We start from the raw sequence: 22765 nt of genomic DNA, 5'->3' as shown, positions 1-22765 counted from the left end.
GCTGCCTGGGGACAAGCAACTGCCCCCAGGCCCAAGTGTAAAGACTCTGTTTGACCCCGCAGCTGGTTGTGCAAACACTTCTGTGAACCACACCTCTAATTTCCCTTCTGGGGTTTTTAATGTCACCTTGAGTTGGTTTTCGTCACCCACAGGGGTAAGACCTCAGGCTAATGGAGTGCAACAGGACCAGAGCCCCAGCCCAGGTTCAACAGGGAGATAGCTGAGAGGGAGCCTGGCCTCTCACGGAGCCTTCTCTTTCCAGGGTACAAACACCAAAAGGGGTCTTACTTAGTCTGTTTGTTGACCACAATCACAGAACAATCGACAGGCCTCTCAGCATCAAAGCGTCTCTGGATTTCATCAAAATATTGATGATAAAGCTCTTCTCTACGGCGCTCCTCACGTTTCAAACGCTCTGCAAGATACCATCAGGGAAAATGGAAATGAGAAAAAAGGAGGAAGAAGTCAGAGGCTTAATCCTGAATCCAAACTACTTCCAGCATAGGTTCTAATATACATATACTCTCTTTCTGAATCGACCCTGTGGGGCATTTCTCCTCTACAGCCAGCCAGCATTCACTTCCCACTCTTCAGGTCTCAAAATGGGACGGTTGGACTGAAGAGCTTTTAACACTTTGAAACATACGCCAAACAACCCTCTACGGAAGTTGCACTGATTTAATTTATGCCTCTAGGGTCAGTCTTCTAGTGCCTACTTCTCTGTACCATAAGTCAACCTTGGGTATAAGAATTCTTTTTAATTCTTGCCGATCTGACAGGTAAAAAGATGCCATTCTGTTAAATCATTCTAATCTGCATTTTATAGGAAAGCTGTTTTTAAGTTTTACTGACAGGTGTTTGTAGTTTGCTGACTTAAAAAAAAAATCAAGCAGTAAGTCAGGGAGCAAAGTTTTACAACAAATTCAAATGAGGTCCTGAAACATCGTGATTTGATCAAATGAAACTATCTGCTGAAATTTCATCTATCTATTTTTCCTTGTTGGGATGACTAAACTAGATGATGGTACTAATCCACATTGGGGGGGCGGGGGGAATTCAAGCCAAATCTTCTGTACACATTTATGGGCTGTACGTGCAATTGCCTGGTCAAGTTATCAGTTCGTTTCTACGCAGGGTTACTACTTAACTAGTTTTTCCTTTTCTTTCATAAATGTTTCTAAGAACAGATTTTTTTCCTGTTGCTTTACCTTTTGCACGAGATTGGCTGTCTGGGCCTGGAGGGCCCCGCCCATCAAAGTTATCTCTGTACTGGTCGAAGTAGGGGTCGTCCTTCCTCCTGCCGTAGTCATCTAATCGCATGTAGCGGTCATAAGAGCCTTCTCTTCTGAAAGGCAAGGGGAATTTGCACCAAGTAAAAACTGTCCTATCCTGTAAAAATCAGATGTGGAGGACTCTTCCACACTGGCTCCCTCTGAGGAAGCAAGCACAGTAAAGTTTTATTCAAATTTGGGATCAAATTGAATTGGGAGAATCAAATCAACCCCCAATTCGAGGAAACACCTGTGATCCATGGTTGAGCAGCTCTGAGGTGGCACCTGAGTTATCCTGACTCACAGTGACTGGGAGGATGAAGAGAGGTCATGTACCTAAAACGTGACCTGGCACAGTGCCTGCAATGCAAAATGACTGACTGTAGGGCTGAGAGTCAATGCCCTTATAGATTCCTTTTAAAAAACGTGCGGTAAACACACACATTAACGAAACATACCATCAATCATTTCCAGTGATACCGACTACATTTTTCAAGATGTACATCCAATTCTCACTATTTTCCCCTAACTCATTCCACCACTTTAACATACCTTAGACAGTGTCTCCTTAGCGAAAACTCTTCCCTTCCCCCGTCTCCTGGTTCCGCTACCCTCTAACCATCGTTGGCGTCTCTATTTTATTTCATGTTAGATAAGTCTTTGTCCTTCTGAGACTAATTTGCTCAGCACGTATATTTCAAAGCCCACCCTTACAGAATTTGGGGCTAGTTCACAAGTTCAGCAGAATGTCCACGTGGGAAAGGCTGTGTTCGTACCTGTACATGGGCTCTCGAGGGTCTCTCATATCCCTGTATCTGTCATACACAGGCTCCCGGTGATCTCGGTAATCCCTAGAGTCTCTTAGGTCACGGAAATCTCTAGGCTCCCTCATGTCCCGGGCATCACGCATGCTTCGGCTGTCTCTGTGGTCCCGGTCCCGCAGGTCTCTGTGATCCCGAGCATCCCGGCCATTCCTGGGCTCCCTCCTTGGACTTCCCCGAATTGGGGAACGATCGTGTCTTGTATCATGTCTCGTATCGCGACTGTCTCCAAAACCATATGGATCCCTGTGGGCAGGAACAACAAGAGACTGAGACAAAGGGAGGGAAGGGCAGACCACTTGCCACTCTGCAGGAGGACGTTCCCATCCACCAAGCAACCTTCTCCTCAAAGCATGGCAGTCAAACAAGGAGAACTTGGCTCAACCCTGAAGGACAGTTCTCTAGTTTGCCGATGAAAGCTAGCAGGTGCTGGCATATCAAAAGTCTTCCTCAGGCTTTGGGGGGAAATCCATCATGCCTTCCTTATGCCCAACAAACTAGCACCCCATCTCAGCATGTTTTCAAAGTGAAAAGTATCCAGAACTAATTTTCTCCCACCCAGTAATTTGAAAGAGATTTAAAAAGGGACAGATGTTGAGAGGTTACAATTAAGGGACAAGACTCTCAGAAAAATGAGCCAATGGTAGTCTCGTACATGCTAACAGTGATCAAAGGCACTATTCGTGAAATGTAGAAAACGTACTGAGTCACAATCTCGAGCAAGGCAATTCAGTTCAAGGGGGGAAGCAGCACAGAGAAGAACCAACAACACTCGGCTCTGTTCTTTTTCCATCACAGCTAATCAATCTCTCAAACCTGATCGTTGATACAGAAGTCTGACTCAGTACCCTCCACTGAGTCATATTCCACCCCACGAGATACTTATTCCCCACATTCCTAGAGCCACACGCCTTCTCCAACCTGTCAGTCCCTTCCCTGACCTCACTTCAGCCTAAAATCATCTTGTCAAGTTGTGTAAGCTCTTTACAGTTCTATCTGATGCTTCCTTTTCTTTCCATAAATTACATCCTGTTCACTTTTTTGTTCCAGTCCCACTGGGTTCACTGAACCCAGTCTAAGCCCTTATTCTGTGCTAGAACTTAACACGTGTACCAGTCTTCTGTTTCAACTCACCACACACACACACACACACACACACACAATTAGCCACCCTTCCTCCATCAAGCCTGGCTCCTTCTCCACTCCTCTAACTCAGGTTGTGCACGCTCCCTACACAGCTTCATGCCCAAAACAGACGAAGAAGAAAGGCATGGCAAGCTCTAAACCCGCCAACCAAAAGCCCGTGGGTTGAAATGTTCTAATCTGCAGCCGACTGTGAGGCCCAGGCAGGACTGGGCAGCAGTGCTCCACTGCACACGGGACCACCTTCAGTGGAAGCCAACTTGAGGGCGGCTAGGGACATTACTCAGTGCACCCTTCTTCTCTCTCATACTTTTGTTTATATGGTTTCTCTCCTGTACGAATCTGGTCATCAATCAATTCCAGGCAAACTCACGCTCCATGTCTGTATCTCTGGTCCCTCCCGCACCAGTCTCGGAGACCTTCAGCAGTTCCATCACCTTGCGTGCAGCACAGCATATTCACACCCGTATATAAAACATCGTGTACCATTACTTCACCGCTGCAGAAACACGACAGCTCAACACACACCACGGCAGCCATTCCCCTAAGGATGATTCAGCGACACTGAAGACATCCTCGATTCTTCCCTCTCCCACTAGCATAGATCACAAGGCTTCCGTCAAACCTCTGCCATGCTGCTACTGCACTTCTTCCATGAGCACCCATGACACGGCTGTTCATGGTTGCTTTACATGTCTGCCTGGGACACGGCATGGAGGGGTCAGTAATAATAGCGAACTAAACCAAGCCTCTCAAGAACAGGCGTGTTTTGCTTATTCCCTTTTCACCAACCTGATCTCACATACCCCAGAGGATGGCACCAGTTTGGTAGGGAACCAGTATTTCACTTTATCTATACAGACACAGCAAAAGCAACTTCAATGTCAAGTTGTTGTTTTTTTTTTAATGAAGAGCCTTGGCTGTGTATTTTAAGGCTCATGAGCACTCCTCATTGATGGAAGCAAACAAATCTATGGAAAACTAGGGAATTTAGATGACAATTTTTCTTATTAAAGGGTAGGTGAACTATGCTTTTACTTGGAACCTTTCCTACGGTGTCACATAACCCTCTGAACACATTCAGATCTGCTGTAGTGTATGTGGGCAAACACTGAGAATTCAAAGGAAGGGACAATGAAAAGTACTTTTGGATTATTAAAGATCAGAGGCTAAAGCTGCTTTTGGGGAGCATTGAGAAGTGGTTGGAAGTGGAATCTGATTTCATGTGCTTGGCAATCAGAGCATCACCTTGACAGACCAGGGACCACACACAAAGCCCTGGCCGATGGAAAGAGGCGTAAGGAAGCAGGTAATCAAACACCTCCCCCACCCACCCCCATCATCAGAGCATGGTATTTACAGCCTTATGTCGTTTGGTTCTCTTCTTTGAAGCCACTGGAAAACCTTACCTGTCAGAGTCCATCCCTTGAGGCCAACTACAGCCCTAGATTCCCAAAGCCTGGGCTCATACTCCAGTTTGCAATTGGTGGACCTGCTCCAAGAAACAATCCAAAGTCTCAGGGCAACAAAACTACTTACCCACCCCGCCCCCATCCTAATACCTTCAGGGTAAAAATGTTGAAGAGGTGATTTTCACAAGGAAGGAAAGAACCAAAGGAGTAGTGGAAGCAGGGGGAGAATTCTCTGGAAAGAAAGGCAAAGCCTGTTTCCTTTCTCCTGAAGATGAACAGTATGGCAGACTACTGCTTGTCTGGAGACAAAAAAACAAACAAAAAACCCTTTAGGGTCACCTGAAGACCCAAATAAAGACTCCCCCAGAACAAATGGGCTCCTGCTGCTGGCCCAACATCTTTCTCAAAACAAGAACCAGCTAACAAAAGGGTAGAGGGCAGTGGGCTGTACAAAATGCAGAGTGCCAAATGGCCAAGGCCTCAGATAACAAGTGTGTGTGTGTGGGGGGGGAGGGGTAGGAGCAGGTGTCTGGGATCAGGCACCAGACATGCATCACTTAAGACCAGATATAGCAATTACCTTAGGGACTAGGCCACTAGAGGAGAAACAGAAATGGAACACCACGGTCCCCAGGTCACAAGCGACACTTGAGAGAAATGTGTCTTTTAGTTGAATTTATAGGTAAGCCGAACAGGTACACGATTCGTATTTAAATTGACCTCAGTGCAAGAAAAGGTTCAAAGCCCTTCCAATGATTTGGAAGTTGCATGCGCAGCAAATGAAGGTGACTGACCCAAAGGTTTTTTCAAGTAGGGGCTTGTTCAATCGTTTCAAAAGGTAGGGCAAATTTACGGAACACAAACAGGCAAGGACGATTTGTAAGGTCAAATATTCACAATCCAGGCATGGCCTATAGTGAAATAAATTTCAGCATGAAAAACCACAGACCGAAGGCAAACAACTAAAAATTTGCTGTAAATTCCTCAGGGATTAAGTTGGGGTGTGAGTGTGTGTGTGTGTTTGTGTAAGAGAACAGCAAATCAACTGTTCTCTGCCTGAGAAATCATTCCATCACCTGGGAACATCTGAGAGGTGTTAGGGAGAAACCATAGCTGTGATGGCAACTGGTGGGCTCTGGGAGAAGTGCTTCTCTTCTTGGGGATATTAGGGGCGGGCGGGAAGAGGGTATAGGTCATTAGGCATTTGTGAGGTCACAGAGTAAAACTGACAGGTGATCATTCTGGAGAGCTTTGATGGACTCTGGGCTTCTCTCGGAGCAGACTTGAATCCCAGGGTCTGGGGTGTTCTTTGTCCAGGCTCTACAGGCCACGGAGAAAGGTTTTCCCTTTCCCTTTTCCTTCCCAGAGGCCAGCACCTTCCTTCCTGTGTGCCAGACGATTTCCCTTGCGATCCAGACGTTTTTCGCCTTTGAACAATGTCTCCGGCAGCTCCTCCGATTCTGCCCATGATTTGAATAGCTGGTGGGTGAGAGATGCTGCGCTCTGGCTGAGGGTTTTGTACTACCACCAGAAACAGACGACAACAGACGTGCGCTGATTTTGCTGTTACGCGTAGGTTGGACATAGGTACAGCAGGGTATCACTCCCGAGAAGCAAGCTCGCAAGCACAGATGTGATGATCTTGCTGGTTGAGATGGTCCTTTCTGAGCCAATCCAGCCTGGTATCTTTAGTTGTGAGGCCCACCTAGAGTTAGGGCTGTCTCATGCCCAACCAATAAGCAGTTACCAAAGGAATCAAGGCCCCGTGACTTCTAAGTAGAAATCATCTGACGATCTATAGAAAACATGTTGACAGCTGTTCCCCCCCCCATGAACCAATCCCCATCGTCTTTCACCAAAGCAGCCCCACCCCCAATGCTCAGAATCATGGGCGGCGCTTTAGATGCAGGCGAATCCATTCTGTGTGCATTCCTTTAGGTCATATAGAAAGATGCAGCAAATACTACTAAAATTTGGAGGCCATGTCTTTGTAGGGGTATGTCCCCAAACCTGCATTGATCAAGATGGAAAGTGACGACATTTGATGTATAACCAGTCATGATCCGATCGTTGAAGAAAGAAGGAGCTAATGCATGGTAACAATGCAGTGTGCTCAATGGAGTCCCAATGAAGTTTCTCAGGGTTAAATGGTTAAGAATCCAGGCTGCACTCAGATGCAGGGCAGGGCTCCCTGATGCAGAGCTCTGTGCTTGGCTGGGCCAGTCCTGTCTGAATCACAAGTTGACAGCAGAATCATTAGGGAGGCACATTACTGAACCGAGAGTAAAGCCAGCAGACATATGGCTTACAGAGACATTTGAAGAGGTGATAATCCTGTGAAAACTCACAAAAGACACGCAGGTGTTTTGATACTCAAGGGTAAAGTCCAGTGAGACAAGGTGTTACAAAGGCATTGTTTGTACACCTAAAACATTTTTTTATTAAAAGTAGCTAACACTGAAGATGTACAGGCACGTCTTAAGGGAAATATCTGCTACTGGCAAAGTATTTTTTCCTAGTGAACAATGGATCCCGAACACTGGGAACATCAAATTATTGGGGCTGCCCAACGAAGGCAGCTTGGCTACCACCACACGGCACATCTGGAATTAGCTCAAGGCCTGGAATGGAAGGTGGAGCCAAATTAGAATTAGCTCAATGCTACCTAACATTCACCCTCAAAGAAAGCAGTCTCTCCCAGGCTAATCATCTAGCCTTCCTATGGCTTTTTATTCCACTGCTATTGGTACACTTTAATCAGGTTAGTGACAAAAATGCAAGCATTCTACTTTGAATGTAATAGTCAATTTACCAGGCTTTACCTTTTTTTCTTTTATTAAAGTAAAAAAGACTGTTCAGATTTCAGATGAGGCTCAGAACAGATTTTACAATACACGAACCTCCTTCTTCATGGAAGCAAACACAGGGTGATCTCGAAGGTCATGTGAAACGTCATGCCGAGGAGTTCCGTTAGGAACACACCACCGAGGGGGAAATGGGTTCTTAATGGAATGTGTGACTTCACCTCCTGCTGATGGTGAACAAAACAGGATGCCACCGCTCCACTTATAAGCCCAGACCACCTCATTTTTGAATTTATTTCTGAGGAAGGGGCCATTTCAAAAAGAATATAAGGTTGACTTGCGTATTTACCTTCCTAGCCCTCCTATCTACCTGGGTAAGGAAGACTAGCTCATTTTAAAAAGGTTCTTTCCAATGTAGTCTCTGTTTTCACAACCATTTCTTCTCTTACAGATGCAATGATAAGAGTTACATTTTAGGTTGTGGTGAAATCAGTCTTCTATATTTAACACTTGGCAGTGGCTCTATAAGATTTCAACCAGAGTTAGTTATTTCTGCCAACACTGCCAATGTTTGCTGCATGTCTACACTCCATTAGAAATATTAAAAGCACTTGGGCAAATATGACTAGTAAGATGAGATAAACTGTCCTCCTCAATCCACTACAGAGACAGGAGAAACTCTCCATTCTACAACGGGCCTGCTCTATTTGCCAGCAGACACCTGAGGACGTTATGCAGAGATCAAAACATCGTGAGGGTAACAGAGGGGGATTTTACTGGTGGAGGCAGGGTCATCAGTTACAATTCCACGCTCCTCTGGTAAGCTCATCGAGTACCCTACAGAGCACACAGTAGCGCACTTTGAAAACCGGGCACAAGTTGTATCTCCGTTCACACCACTTTTAGAAACCGTAAGTTTCTAGGGGGGACCCCGTGTTTCTACTCAATGCAAACTCTTAGCCTTCTATGACTACACTGATTGGGGCCACAGGAAGTAGACAGTAAATGCAGCTGCAGGATTCGTTTGTCTTGTAGGACACACTTACCTACCAACATATTATTTACCTGCAAATGGCAGGCATTTCTTATGGTGTTAGAACACATAAAATACCAATGTGATCTTGGTAGCTGGAGGAGACCCACCTTTCATATCCAAGTAGAGGTGTATTCACCAAATAATGAACGTAATGCATGTCTCCAGGGTCCACAAAAACCATTCTTTCTTATAAGTCAGTTAAAAAGAAAGTACACGTCTTTCTGTCCAAAAATGGGACAAGTCTTTGCCACATGTAAGTGCTCAGCACTTAGCTGCTTCTAATAGGGACTCCTAAAAGACCTAGGGGCTACCAGGAAACAGGAGGCGTCACTGTAACCCACCCACTGTCGGGGTACACAGTTTATTATCGAAATCTGTCACTGTCACTCAGGGCAACGGCAAAGTCCAGTGAGTACCCACTTGGGCATCAGAGAAGACATCAGATATGAAACACACCTGCCTGCAATCCACTCAAAACTGCACACCCTGCAGCCACTTGTGCTGTCACAGGCCGAGATAATCTACTCATCTTTGATGTCAATGGAAATATTAATAATAAGGATCTTCTTTGTGAGAAGAGGCCAATGTAATGCATGTCTCCAGGTCCACACCAGGACTTTTTCTTTTGTAAAAACTGGGAGGAAGGATACATCGGATATTTCCAGGAAAGCTAATGAAAAGGCAGTCTTCTGAAAGGTGAAGTGTTTTTGCCCCCCTTTTATTTCCCGTCCAGTAGGGAACCCACGCATGCAAACAGGTCATGTGTAGCACAGGCACAGACAGCAGCCTTCTCCCAAGCAGCACTTCTGGACACCCGGGGTAACATCTGGACCCGCGGCCAAGTGGAATGAAGAGTTGACTCTCTCCTGCCCGGTGCCCTCAGGGTGGCACACACCAATCCCCCGGGGCACTCCTCCTGAGTGGAGGCCCCCGTGGACAGAGGTCTATCCTCTTCAAATCGCCCGCAATGCATGTTGCAAGCTGCACTTGCTGGTCTGGCCACCGCAAACACCAAGCGTCCTCCGCATCATCTCCTGGGTAAGTTTAAAAAAAGCCGCCAGGCCCTTCACACAAGGTTCAGGTCCTTATTGTTTGCTTGAGCGTTTCTGGTTTGTTGGGGGAAGGAAAGACCCTTGACGTACGAAGTTGGGCTTAACTCCCCAGAGCCCAACTCTCCCAAGGTAACTCACTGCTGCAGGGTACTTTACCTTCGTGTGGGACTGGGTCTTGATGGAGCCGTATTCATATTTCTTCTTTCCGCTGCCTTATTAATATCTGAAAAGAATAATCAACCCATCTGTTCAATGCTACGGAATAAAAACAAAATCATCAGCACATTTCAAATGAAAGCAACAACAAAAATTACAATGACAACCAGATGGTGTAAGAAAATCCATTCAGCAGAGACACTGTCACTTGGGCAATGTTTATTATTAAGTTAGGGCAGTACATTGTCATGGCTTGATAAGGAATGCCCCTTGGGTTTCCAGCTAACACATAATTTGTGTACAACTGATTATTTCAATGTTTTGGCATTTCTGTCAACCCGAACCGAACACCTTTCCCCTCCAAAATAAGCAAAGGTTGTTTTTTAAGCTCCTGTACGGATCTTTTTAGGGGAGAGTGGGAAAGATAAGAGGATTTTTGTTTTCAAAGTGCACAGGCATTCGATTCTATTTTCTGTTACAAAGACGGAATGATCAACCGGAATCGTTTGTCCTAAGCTTCCAATGTCCATGAAGCAGAGTCTCCTTTTGGTGTACCGTGCATTGCATTCTATTAGAATCTTCTGGAATAAGATGCAGAAAAGAAATGGTTGGTAATTATTTTGAAGAAACAAGAACATGACCTGTTAGCATGCACAGCCCCAACAAAACCAGAATTGCCACGGGTATATTAGTCAGGTAATAAAACATTCCTAACGAGTTCGACCTTAGAGAAGCTTGGCATCTACAAGGAGATCAGGGAAATGAGCGGAATCACAGCTTTATGGGAAAGCCTGTTTGTGAAACGGAAGCCTGGTTTACTCAAATCAAAAGAAACCGGCTTTGTAAAACCTGGACTAATGTAACACTATACATAAGAACTGAAAAAAATATCTGGAGTTATGTCCCAAATCTATGTCCAATGTATCACCTGATCATTTTGGTATGACTTAAAAAGTTTATACTTGTTAAATGAAATACAGCTGCTTCTCACCAGTCTAGTTTTGTTACCCTTGCTATCTATTAGGCAGTTAATAATGAATCTAATGACAACAAGTGTCATTAAACATTTAGAGTGCTTTAAAATAATAATTGTGCATTTCTGGAATTCCTATCACAAAAATAACAGGAAAGACAGACAAGGTCTGACTGATATAGGTTTTACCCTGCTCTGTGCTGACTGTGTACTCCTGAGCTTCTGCTTAAGTGAGAATAAGTCTCCTTACATTTAAAATGGTTCTCAAGAAACTTGAGAACATATATGTAAATAGAGAAGCATATTATACCTCAACTGCCTCTTATCTTTTCAATTAAGTAGACACTAGCTAGACCCATTGTTGCGACTTGATTCTGACTCAGAGCGATCAACGGTGCCTCCTTAGGAGGCTCACTGGCTATAACTCCTCTATTTTAAAATGGCAGAGAATATCTTCTGTATAGGACAGGACTTTGGTAATGTAAGTGGCACTTTCAGAACTGACACCTTCTGAAGTTCACAGGTGTGAGAATTAACATATTATGAAGTGGCAGGCTTCAAAGGGAAAATCTGACTGCTTACTTTGGACCACTTTCATTGTCTTAAGAACAGAGAAAAATCACTTAAACATAGACTTGGCCTGGCAAACATTCTGGTTAAAGTACAGGGCATATGGTGCACTGGTACATTTCTATTAAAACTATACTTTGTTCCCAACAGATTGAAAGGATCATTACCTTGTGTAACTCCATCCAGTTCTCTAGAATACCAATGAGGGATTTTCAAAAGGTTTGTGGGAAAATTTCATGATCATTTCATTAGAAATTTCCATGAACTTTTAAAGCCCCCCTTGTATAAGATCAAAATAGTCATGTATTTGTAACCCTTTCAAACAAAACTGGTTCCAATTGGAATGTAATATTTTAAGAATGGAGAAACATTATTTACAATTAAGTGAAAGGTTAAAAAACAAAAATGTTATCTTTAAATCATTTTTATTATACGTTGTCTCTCAGTATATACTTTCATTGCATTTGCATCCAAAGCAATCATATTTGGATGGTGAGGTTTACTATTTGTTCCTTCTGCAAAAAGGAGAGCTGTGAATTATTTTAATTCTTTTACTGCGGCTTGTCAAGTGTGCGTATTTAAGAGTTCCTTAAATGTTCATCTTGGGCAGTGAATGGAGAACTGGGAAGTGTTTAGAGGTCTAAGAGGGCTAAGGCTAGGGGAAGGTGACACGGCACTTCCATTAAGAACTGTGAAAACAAGCCACCACCATGACCACCTATCTCCACACACACAGAAATCCTCCCACTGGTGCTCACTGAGCTTTTGAAGAACGTTATGAGTCCAGAAACATGGGAAGGACAGAGAAGCTACCAAAAGTAAAAATAACGTTAGGGGGCGAGGCTAGTCACTATACAGCAAAGGTTTAAGGAGCTGATAAAAATTTTCCCCATTATAATTCTTTGTCCCACAATTTGAAAAGTCATCACCTCAAGGTTCATAGAACATTTTTTTCCTTAAAAATGCAAACACTGGGACAGGTAAAAGGGTTTTGGATTACACGGATCAGTCAGATTATTTTCTTCTAAATCAATACAGAAACATATAACCTGTAACAAGTAAATAAAAATGTTAATGCAAAAGTAGAGGGTGGGGCGAGGAGTGTTTAGCTTGGGGAGCTCTGTGAACCCCAGACAGAGACGTATGATCGGGGAACACTTGCCATCAGGAGGGCAGTGGCAGTGCGGCAGTCCTCCAAGGCTGAGAACAACCTGCTCTCTCAAGAAAACAAGCATTTCCCTCCTGTTCTACTCTCTCTGCTGGTGGAGTGGCTTACATGCTGGGCTGCTAATGCGCTAGGCCAGTTCAAAACCACCAGCGGTTCTGCAGTAGACAAGACGAGACTTTCTACTTCTGTAGATTTACAACTTCGGAAACCCACAGGGGCGGTTCTAGGCCATCCTATAGGGTCACTAAGTGACTCCATGGCAGTGTTTGGTGTGGGTTTATTTTATTGAAGGAGCCCTGACGGAGCTGTTGGGTAAACCACAAGGTCAGTGATTCAAACCCAGTTACTCACTGGGAGAAAAGAAGGAGGCTGTTTGCGCCAATAGACTTACAAAACTTCAGGAGGCCTGTATCAGCGGACTGGGCAGCAGCAGGACTTTGGGTTCTGGTTTATTCAAGGAGCCCTGGTGGGGCAACAGGTTCAGTGCTGGGCTGCTAACTACAAGGCCAGTGATTCCAACTCCTCAGAGGCCCCAGGAGGAAGATGAGGCAGTCTGCTTCTGTAATGATTTACCACCTTGGAAATTTACGGAGTTCTCTGTGACAGATAAATTGGAATTGACTCAACAGCAGTGGGTGTACTTTTTTAGCCAATGCACCTAAGACCCACGGTCCATCTTTTAATGTCTCTTCCCTCAGCATGAGGGAAACACTTCTACGCTTTGTTAAATATCTAAGAATCGTCATAATTACAATGGAGTGTACTGTCATTTCCAAGTGACCTTCTGAAAAAAGAGTTAAAAGCACTTCCCAGTTATGGCCTTTCAGACAAGAAAGATATTACTTCCTTTTTATAAAGGGAAAAGCCCGGAAAATAATTGCATAAACATGATGTTACCCGGGAAATGACAGAGTTATTTTAAACCACAAAGGAATGGGGTAAAGAACTCCTAAAGCAAGGCACAACACTTACATCTACAGTTTAAGACTAATATGCCAGGCATGGGTCACACAGGGTCTTCGGATACTGCTATAAATAACACTGCGCATTTCTTTCACAGTAACAAGAACTACTTTGCCCTCCCAAGTTCTTAATTGCACTATCATAAAGCCACTCTCTTTTCACCTTAAATGCCACTTTTATGCTTCAGAGGCTTAACAATAAAAAGCAACCAGGACTAAGGCCGCATGATGAACCACAATGTTCAGTGACAGCACCACTACCAGGCTATAGAAGGAATCCAGAGGCCTGTATAATTTAAACCACCGACAACAAATAACTGAAGCAAAACACAGCACTCAGGAATGTCTGAGTTGGTAGGATGTGACATCAACAGACAGTATCAACAGGGCACACCCCCATACCCAAGGGAAATGCCCTACCACTCCTCACTTCACCACTGTGTTGGGATCGGCTAAGCTAAGAGAATGCCTTCCTCACTGTTTCTCCATCAATGCTGGAAGGCCACTTTCCTCACATTCTTGTTTTCAGGTCGCACTTCCTTGTGCTTGATTATCTCCAGGCACTGAGTAAGCTCGGTGATTTACTTGCAGCCACGGGATTAGGAACCAGGACTCAAATCCAGGACTGACACCCAAGCACCATGCGCTCTGCTCCCTCCAACAGGAAGGGGAAGACCTGTTTTCCTTTCAGAACATTCTTGCCAGCACTCCCTCATCAGATGTTGCCCAAATCTGGACAATGTCCAGTCTAGGACAGACACCGAGTACTAGGCTCCACTGTCTAAGCATCCCACAGACACCCAGCAGGGTCGAATCTCTTTACTCAAACACCGCTACTGTGCGTTTACTTCACCTCTTCATCATCCTATCTGTTTCTAGGCCTACTTTGGGAAGTCAGGTTACTTGATTTCTCCAAGCCTTATTCCTTCCTGATAAAATGGATATTCTATGTTAGCTTAATTTAAAGGGGGGGGGGAAGCCAAGAGAAACAAATCTCCTAATTTGGATTCAGATATGTTGAGCTAAAATTATTTTTTTTAAGTTTTATTTAAAACAACCATAACTTCAACCAAAGAGTACAAATAGAACATTGTAACAGAATGAATTCAATGAACATGAAAAGCTAAGCTTTTAAGTTGATCACACCCATCGGTTTACTTTGCTGAATGTTCACTCTGTGTTACAAACCGTATTGCCTATAACGGATGAGGCTGAAGTATTTGCCTTCAGGAGTTCACTGTTCTATCAAAAAGCGGCACAAAGACACAGATCATTACAATATAATTGAAAACGTGATTACAGCCCAGAAAACAGAGGCTTAAGTTTCTGAGTGATGCCAAGTTTTAGTGTTATTCTCTAAGAAAAGCCTAGTGAACGACTTTCTTTTTTGTGTGAACTACTTTCAAAAAGCCCCATGGAGCATAGTGCTGCGGACACACCTGGGGTGGTCATCAGTTAACTGAGTGTATGTGGGTGGCAGCAGGAAGGGGCCGGGCAGGGAAGAGCCTGGGAAGAATAGGGTGGTGGTGGGGAGACAGGAGGCCTGAAAGTACTTAAACTGGGCCCTGAAGGATGAGTAGAAATTTACCAGAAAACAGCTCAGTCCCGTGAAAGCAAAAGCAAAGAAACGGTGCGAAGGCCATAGTAAGTTAGCAATATAATAGGAAGTTCAGTGCAGAACAAGGGGTTAGTGGAAGAAAGCAGTCAGACCAGATCAAGACAGCAAAAGCTAGATCCCTGCTTCAGACATGCAAGAAACTGGTGGCAGGAGGGTCTGTTATGAATTAAACTCACAGAATCTCAGTGAAGCCAAATTATCGAAGCTTTACAATATTGCCCACCACAGTAATGTTCTTCACAGATCACTGACTTGGCTCTGAAGGGAAGAGTTGGGAGGTTATTTAAAAAGGCCATTCTAACTTCAATAAAGGAATATAAAATGAGTGATGCCCAGGAAAGTCAATAATTAATAGCATCGATTAGTTCAGTTCATCGTTCCTCACTTTAGTTCATATATGTGTATATAAATAAATAAAAGCCCATTCTCTATGTAACAGTTCTTTAAAAAAGATATATTATCATCACTTGGGAAGACAGTTAAATATCAGAATCCCTAGGTCCAGCCCCGTACTTTGGGAAGCCAAGGATACTAGGAACCTGTATTTTCACAAGTTTCTACAGGGATTTGGGGTAGGTGTTTGAGAACTACCACTTTAAAATGTATTCCTTTAGTTTACAAAGCATAATATATACTTAACTCCTCCATTTGCAAATCTCCCCAAACCTTCACATTTAAGGAGAAATAACCCACAAACATTAATGTCATGATCAGGGTTAAGATCTAAAAAAGAATAATCACGGACATAGTACAGAAGGCATAACCACACTGATATTTCCAAAGGAAGTAGAATCCAAAAGTTTCTAGAGATCTAGAATGAATCATCACAAGGACAGTGCGCCAACCACTCCACAGAAGTGTGGTACCTGCCACTTCAATTTTACCGGACCGTTTAAAAAGCAGACTGAAAATGTATGTTTCATCCTCCAATTGCCCATTAAAAAAAAAAAGGTCAGGAAAAATACTAACCACATTGCCAACTACAACTTCTACAAACTGTCAGTATTGTTTTGCTAGACATCCAGCTTCTTCAAGGGATTTTGTTTTCAAGTTTAAATAAGAGAAAAATGGTCACACACATTTTACATCCACACCACTAACAGCAGATTGGAACCACCAAACTAAGGTTGATAGAGACCATGGAGTCTTGACAGGTCTGCTGTGTTTGTTCTCCGGGGAACACACCCACGGTGCAAATAGACAAACGAAAGCAGGAGAGACCTACACAGGCCAAACTGCTCAACACCTCGAGCTCAACGATCATTGAGGATTTGCTTAACACCAACCATTATTGCAAATCCAACTGTATATGAGAGTTGTCCATTAGTAATCTGCGGTGTCTTGCTCCCTCCTAGCTAGGAGGGGAATCATTTCTTTTCAAACTTATCTACACTTACGACCTGCCTGCTGTCAATCTATTACTGTGCCTAATTTAGCAATTAAATTCCATCCTAAATACATATGTCTAAGATAGCCTGATACATACAAGAGTATGATTGCTATCAGGGTTCCTGTTCTGGCGAACAAACATGTAAGTATGTCTCTGAATTAGTGATAGCAGCAGACAAGTCCTCTCAGGAATGCACCTTTCTTAGTTTCACCAGGATGCCTTTCACCAAGGGGATTTGCGGAGCCAATTAAATTCAAGGCCCAGAGGTTAGCTCAGTTGTGACAATTGTTTTTTGGGACCCCAATGGGCATCTTGACAGATTTCCCTGCAAAGGACACAGGTTCATCCCATGAAGACGTTTTAAAAACACGGCAAGATGATTGGTATGAAAAAGGTTAGGAGTATACTGATAAATTTCTGTCATCACAACAATGTGCCTGCTCGTTCGGCAATGGTACAGCAAGGGCTGTCCTACGAGAATGTTGTTAGGAAACGGACTCAATCCACTTAAAGCTCTGAGCTTACGCCATTGTACTCCTCCTACTACTTTTTTTTTTTTTGTCAAAACCCAAAGAACACTTGAGTTAGTCTAGGAAATGTTCAGTTATATACCAACTACTATCAACATGGCTCAGTTCCAAAGATGAGGTTGTTCTGTGGAAACGGAAGGTGATAATAAACTGGCAGATTACATTCGTACATAACGGTCTTATTATTGGTAACTGCAGCCTGGCAATATGACACATAGCCTTATCACTCTTGACTGGCGTTTGTTACTGTCAGAGGTTTTTAAACGCACGAACAAGCTGAAGAATACCTTTTCCTACTTTTATTGTAAATATGAAATATCAGATAAGGGGATACTTGCTAAGTGAAGAATAGAGGTACATTTAAGAGTCCTAGTGGTGCAATGGTTTGAACCCACCACCTACTCTGTGGGAGAAAGATGTGGCAGTCGGCTTCCATAAAGATTTATAGTCTTAGAAAGTCTAAAGGGTCACTGTGCACTGGAACTGACTAACAGCAGTGAGCCTAGGCTTAACAAATTTTCTTAAATTAACTTTAGTTGTACATTTATAAGTTTTAAACTTGTATATAAATCATGTTTCTCTTTTGGACATCAAAGACAATTTCTGAAGAAAAATCAAAAGTATATTTTTTCTATTACCTTTGATCTTAGACACACGAGGACGTACCTCCCCCCCCCCCAAACCAAACCAAACCAACCACTCAGAAGTGCGTTGGGCAGAGCTTTCCTGGTACACATTCCCCACTAGGTGAGAACTGAATATTTCACTCTTGAGTGAGCGCAAGCAGGGCTGTCGCCTGGGAAGGTTCTCTGTGTTAACAGTGAATTTTTTCGTAATAGTTTCACTCAAATCTTGTTTCTTTGTGATGGCTGATTTTTAAAAAATCATTTTATTAGGGGTTCATACAACTCCTATCACAATCCATACATACATCAATTGTGTAAAGCACATTTGTACATTCGTTGCCCTCATGATTCTCAAAAAATTTGCTCTCCACTCAAGCCCCTGGCATCAGGTCCTCATTTTTTCCCCTCCTCATGAACCCTTGATAATTTATAATTAGTTTGTCATATCTTGTTGTGTCCCACATCTCCCTTCACCCACTTTTCTTTGTCCCCCAAGGAGGAGGTCACATGTAGATCCTTGAAATCTGTTCCCCCTTTCCAACCTACCCTTCCTGTGCCCTCCCAGTATCGCCACTCACACCACTGGTCCTGAGGGGATCATCCGCCCTGGATTCCCTGTGTTCCAGTTCCCGTGATGGCTGATTTAAGAGAACAGCGTGTGGTGGTGAAATTTTGTTTCCTACTCGGGGGAAAATGCCACAGAAATGGTTGTGTGGCTGACCACAGTTTATAAGGACAGTGTAGTGGGAAAACTCAGAGTGGTTTTCTTGTTTCAAAAAAGACGAATGTCGATTGATCAAAAACCTCATTCTGGACATCCGTCAACTTCACAGATGAAAATATTGACTAGGACGAAAATTTCGACTCCTAGTGCATTTGGAGTTCATTCCACCAGGTCAGACTGTTAATCAAGCTTTCAATTTAGGGGCTCTGAAAAGATTATGTAACAGCGTGTGACAAAAATGCCTGATATGTGGCAGATGAGGGACTGGTTTTGCCACAACGCACCTGCTTATGCAACCATCTCAGTGCACCAGTTTCTGGCAAAAAACAGCATGCCCCTCTAGCACCATGCACCTTACTAACATGACTTAGCTCCATTCGACTTCTTTTTGTTTCCACAAATGAAGAGGGGCAGTGATTTGATGACATACAAGAGGTGAAGAAAAAAAAACGAGGGAGGTGCTCTCAGCCATCTAAATAGATGAGTTTGGAAAATGTTTCCAAGAATGGAATCACAGATATGACAAATAATATATCAGGTGCAATGGACAATACTTTGAAGGTGATAAGGTTGTTTTGTAAAAATATTTAAATACACAGCTTTGGGTTTTTTAAAATATTATCATCATCTAATTTCCTAACTACACAGTGTAGTATACTCAAAGCCAAAATATTTATAAATTTGAATTTTCATAAGCTTCTCTACTGTTTGTATTATCAAATTAATCTTCAGTAATTTAATCACTCCACATTTAACCAGAAAACTTACTCAAGATAACTTACAGATGGCATATGCTAACCTCAAGGTTGGCAGTTCAAGCCCAGAAAGGCTATCTGCTCCCAGAAAAATAAGTGTTGGAACTCCTCTTCTGTCCTTTAGGGTCACTATGAACCAGAATCGACTCAATGGCAATTAAGTTTGGCTTAAATATCTAAAGCTCTTTGTTTTGTAATGGTGCTTTTGTTCAACACAGAGGTACCCTAACCACCCCACCCCACCCCACCTGTTATACAGTCGATGATTGAATGACCTGATTCTCTGAGGGGAATTTTTTGCTTAACACAAAAGTAATTTGTCTATTTGACCTAGTATCTTTGTTAGTGACCAGATAATGAAAATGACCATTCCTATAAATAATTATATCTGGTGGCAATAAAACCACCTTTTAAAAAGCAGCAGGCATGCTGGTATTATGTATTTAGAGGTCAGTATACTTCCTATTTCTCTAATGTGCGGCTGCTTCACAGTGGCCTCCCCCTGTTTGTCTCATGAGTGCCTCTCATTAGTGAGGGTAACATAAAGGGCAATTTTCTGTTGGCCACTATCCTTTTAATTTCTTGATACTTTAACCCTGTGTATGCAGGTAGTTTACACAAATGTGTATCCTATTCACAGGACAAATCTTTGGCACCCAAAAAAGCTGACACTGAGCTTTTAAAACGCTGGTCTCAAAGGCACACCATAATCAATAGGAAACCACAAGACCCAGGAAGTAAAGTACAGTAGAGGTGGTTCATTGTGGGGAACACAAGCACCGCCACGGCTCCATGGGAGAATATCAATCCTTTTAGACAGCTCTGCTGTGCATAGTCACTTTACCTCAACATTGCCCAATTTTGCTCAAACCCATGAAATTGTTCTGATATCTTTTATTTTCCTATTAAATATGTGACCTTGGACAAGAAATCTAACCTCTGATTCTCCTGCTTTCTCACAGGCAAAATAACGAAATAAAAGTACTCACCTAACTGCCTCACAAAATTGGCAGCAACAAGTGAGTTGGTATTTGTAAGTCTGATTTGTAAACCACATGCACTTCTAGTGGTATTTTAATCTATTGGTAATGTTGAGTTTGGAAATAGATATTCCATTCTTCACGTGGGAAAGTCCAAAGCAAAGCAACGATACAAACCAATGCATCCCAAATGGGCTCTATTCCACCCGACACTGGCCCGAGAGGGGGGGGGGGCTGCAGAAAGCAGATACCTATACTTTATCGTGGCATTGTGGGCTGAAGTATCAAGTTTTTAATTGCTGGGGGAAGGTGGCTTCCCCCTAAAAAGGAGACAGTAGGCCAAATAAGACTGGCATTCTGTGAGGCAAACTAAAGGCACGTAAACAGGTGGGTATCATTCCCTTCCAAGGTTTCCATCCCTAAGTGCAAAACTGAATTCTGGTCACCATCACCGCAGTGACACGCCATGCAAAGGCACTGCCGTCTGCAGGCCACAGACACGGAGCGCTGCCAGGGTTACTCAAAGTGAAGTTTCAAAGCATCATGCTCTTACCCAACTTTTAAAGCCTTTTCCAACACTGTCTGTTCTTGGCTTCTGAGCACAGGTGGATGAGGCTCCTTTGGTTGAAGTTCTGTTAGCCTCTTCAGTAAAATAAAACTCTTACCCTCACACTTATTAAAAACGGAACATCATCTAAGAGCCTTTTTACATTCTATACTGTGTGTTCAGACCAAAATAACCCCCAAAATAGGTTTCCTAGTTGAAAAACAAAACAGTATTTGAGGGAAAACCCTTGAGCTGACCCGATTTCTTTCAAGGAATCAACCAGCATCTGCGTTCTCTCTCTCACACACACAGTTTATGAACACACACTATAAACACAACAGGCGATTAATTTATCAGTGAGTGAATTGGTCAAGGTCTTCGAACCTGCACCTAGACTATGCCAGTGCGCTGGACCGGGGTTTCTCGAGCGCATTATGTCTCCTCCACGCTTTAGGGCTGGAGAATGGGTCAAAGGTCTTAGAAGCAAAAGGAGCGATGCGCTGAGAGAAAAGTAAATCAGAGCGAAGGAAGAAACGGAAGCTCATTTAACCAAGTCAACTCCAGCACCCACAATGGCCAGTTCAGTTTGGGCTTTCAAAGCGTCCACACCAAGTAAATAAGACTCAGTCCAGACTTACTCCCCTGGACACTGGCCTCGGAGTGGGCAGAAGCTGACAAGAGTCCTTCGGCATTTTGACCACGGGCAGGTGGCTCCATCACAGGGTGGCGGGCGAGCAAGCTGCGGCGGCGGCGGCAGGCGGGTGCCCTCGAGGTCAGTTCTCGTGGCGCCCCCCGAAGGGAACAATGACAAGTTGGCACCCAGACAGGCTTACGGCAGAATCATTTCAGGAGGAACACGGACGCAATGTTTATTTTTTTTTATAGGCGTTATGACGACGATTTTAATGAGCGCTAGAAAGATCACTGGCTTTCCACGACACGGTTGGCGAGCCACGTTTCCGCTTTTATCACATACATCGACGAGGGAGGAGAGCACAACTTTCCAGACACAAAGAGAAAGCACGTCTCGTGGGTAGCGGTACGGAGGGGGGGTCACGCAGGAGGAGGCCGAACGCGAGAAGAGAGGGGAACTTCAGAATCGCCGTGCTTAAAAACAAGCAATTATCGCGGATAAATTCGGTTATAAAACGAGTGGGTGTTACATGGCAAGGAGGCGCCTCGGGGATGTGCTCGTGGGGCGGCGGCGGCGATGGGGGCAGCTTTCGGCTGGCAGGCCCCGCCAACACCTGGCGAGATGGGCGCGGCGGCCCAGGGTTCGAGGCCCGAGAGCCGGGGTGGGGGGCCGCGCGCGATGCTTTCGCGCGAGGGGCGCGGGGCCTCGTGCAGCCCGCCGGTGCAAGGACGCGCGGGGCGCCGACCGACAGCGCGCGCACCGGCTGCGGACCTGCTTCGACGGCGCCGCCAAACCGAGGCCCAGCACTGGCCGCCCCGGGCCGCCGGGCCTGGGCCAGGCAAGCGCCGGCGGCGGCCGCGCCCCGCCCCGGGCATGCGCAGCCCCGCGCGCGCCCGGAGGGAGCGGAGGCCGCGGCCGCGCGTCCAGCGGGCCCTCCCTCCTCAGCCTCCCCCATCCAGCCCGGGCCCCCCGCTCAACCGCCTGCTCGCGGGTCCCCCGCCTTGGTGGACGGCCACCGTTACCCGGCACTCACCGCTACCAGCGCGGCGGGCTCTCGGCTGCTCCTTCCCCTCAGGCCCGCCGCCGCCGCCGCCGCCGCCGCCGCCGCCTCAGCCCACCTGCCCACCGTAGGACAAAGGCGCCACCAACAGACCGGCGCGAGCACGAGGCAATGGCGGCCGGGGCGGAGAGTGGAGCTGCGGGGCAGAGGGCGCGCACGTAGCGTCAGCCGCGGCAGTGTCGCGAGACAGCGCGGGATTACGGCAGGACCGAGTTGGGGCGTCCGTTTCCTTGGTAACGAGAGCGGGGAAGGCTCGCCCTGGCGGCGGTTGAGCCCAGCGAGGCGTTGCTTAGTAACGGCGTTTCCGGCTGAAGGTGGGCGCTAGGCGGGGCCCTCCCCCGCGACCCCCAAGGGCTCCTGTGCAATCGCCCCTCCGGTTCTTAGGGCGCATTCATTCCTCCCTGATTGTGGAAATAAATCATAGAAAGGCTCAAATACCTTGATTTAAACTTGCATCACAATTAAACACCCCACCGTACAGCCTACTATTTGATGACACGGAGTTTTCGGTCATTCAGGTACATTGTGTCTGT

General features: G+C 44.9%; 1 protein-coding gene across 4 annotated transcripts in view; it reads right to left on the bottom strand.

Annotated features, from left to right (window-relative positions):
- Nucleotides 1-22368, bottom strand: part of NCOA5 (nuclear receptor coactivator 5) — a 28285-nt gene extending 5917 nt beyond the window's left edge. For 2 of the 4 annotated variants that reach the window (XM_075528672.1, XM_075528675.1), the window contains exons 1-5: nt 22206-22368; nt 9696-9762; nt 2048-2338; nt 1209-1345; nt 289-415 (exon numbers count right to left, since the gene is read on the bottom strand). In XM_075528672.1, coding sequence (XP_075384787.1) covers nt 289-415; nt 1209-1345; nt 2048-2338; nt 9696-9733 — 593 coding nt within the window. In that variant the 5' untranslated portion in view covers nt 9734-9762; nt 22206-22368. The remainder of the gene's footprint in view (nt 1-288; nt 416-1208; nt 1346-2047; nt 2339-9695; nt 9763-22205) is intronic. The other 2 variants (XM_075528673.1, XM_075528674.1) reach the window with 2 other exon arrangements.
- Nucleotides 22369-22765: the final 397 nt, after the last annotated feature.

This window comes from Tenrec ecaudatus, chromosome 12, assembly GCF_050624435.1.
Source record: "Tenrec ecaudatus isolate mTenEca1 chromosome 12, mTenEca1.hap1, whole genome shotgun sequence".
NCBI lineage: Eukaryota > Metazoa > Chordata > Mammalia > Afrosoricida > Tenrecidae > Tenrec > Tenrec ecaudatus.
Note: the sequence above shows the minus strand (reverse complement) of the source record. Positions and strands in the feature narration are given on the sequence as shown.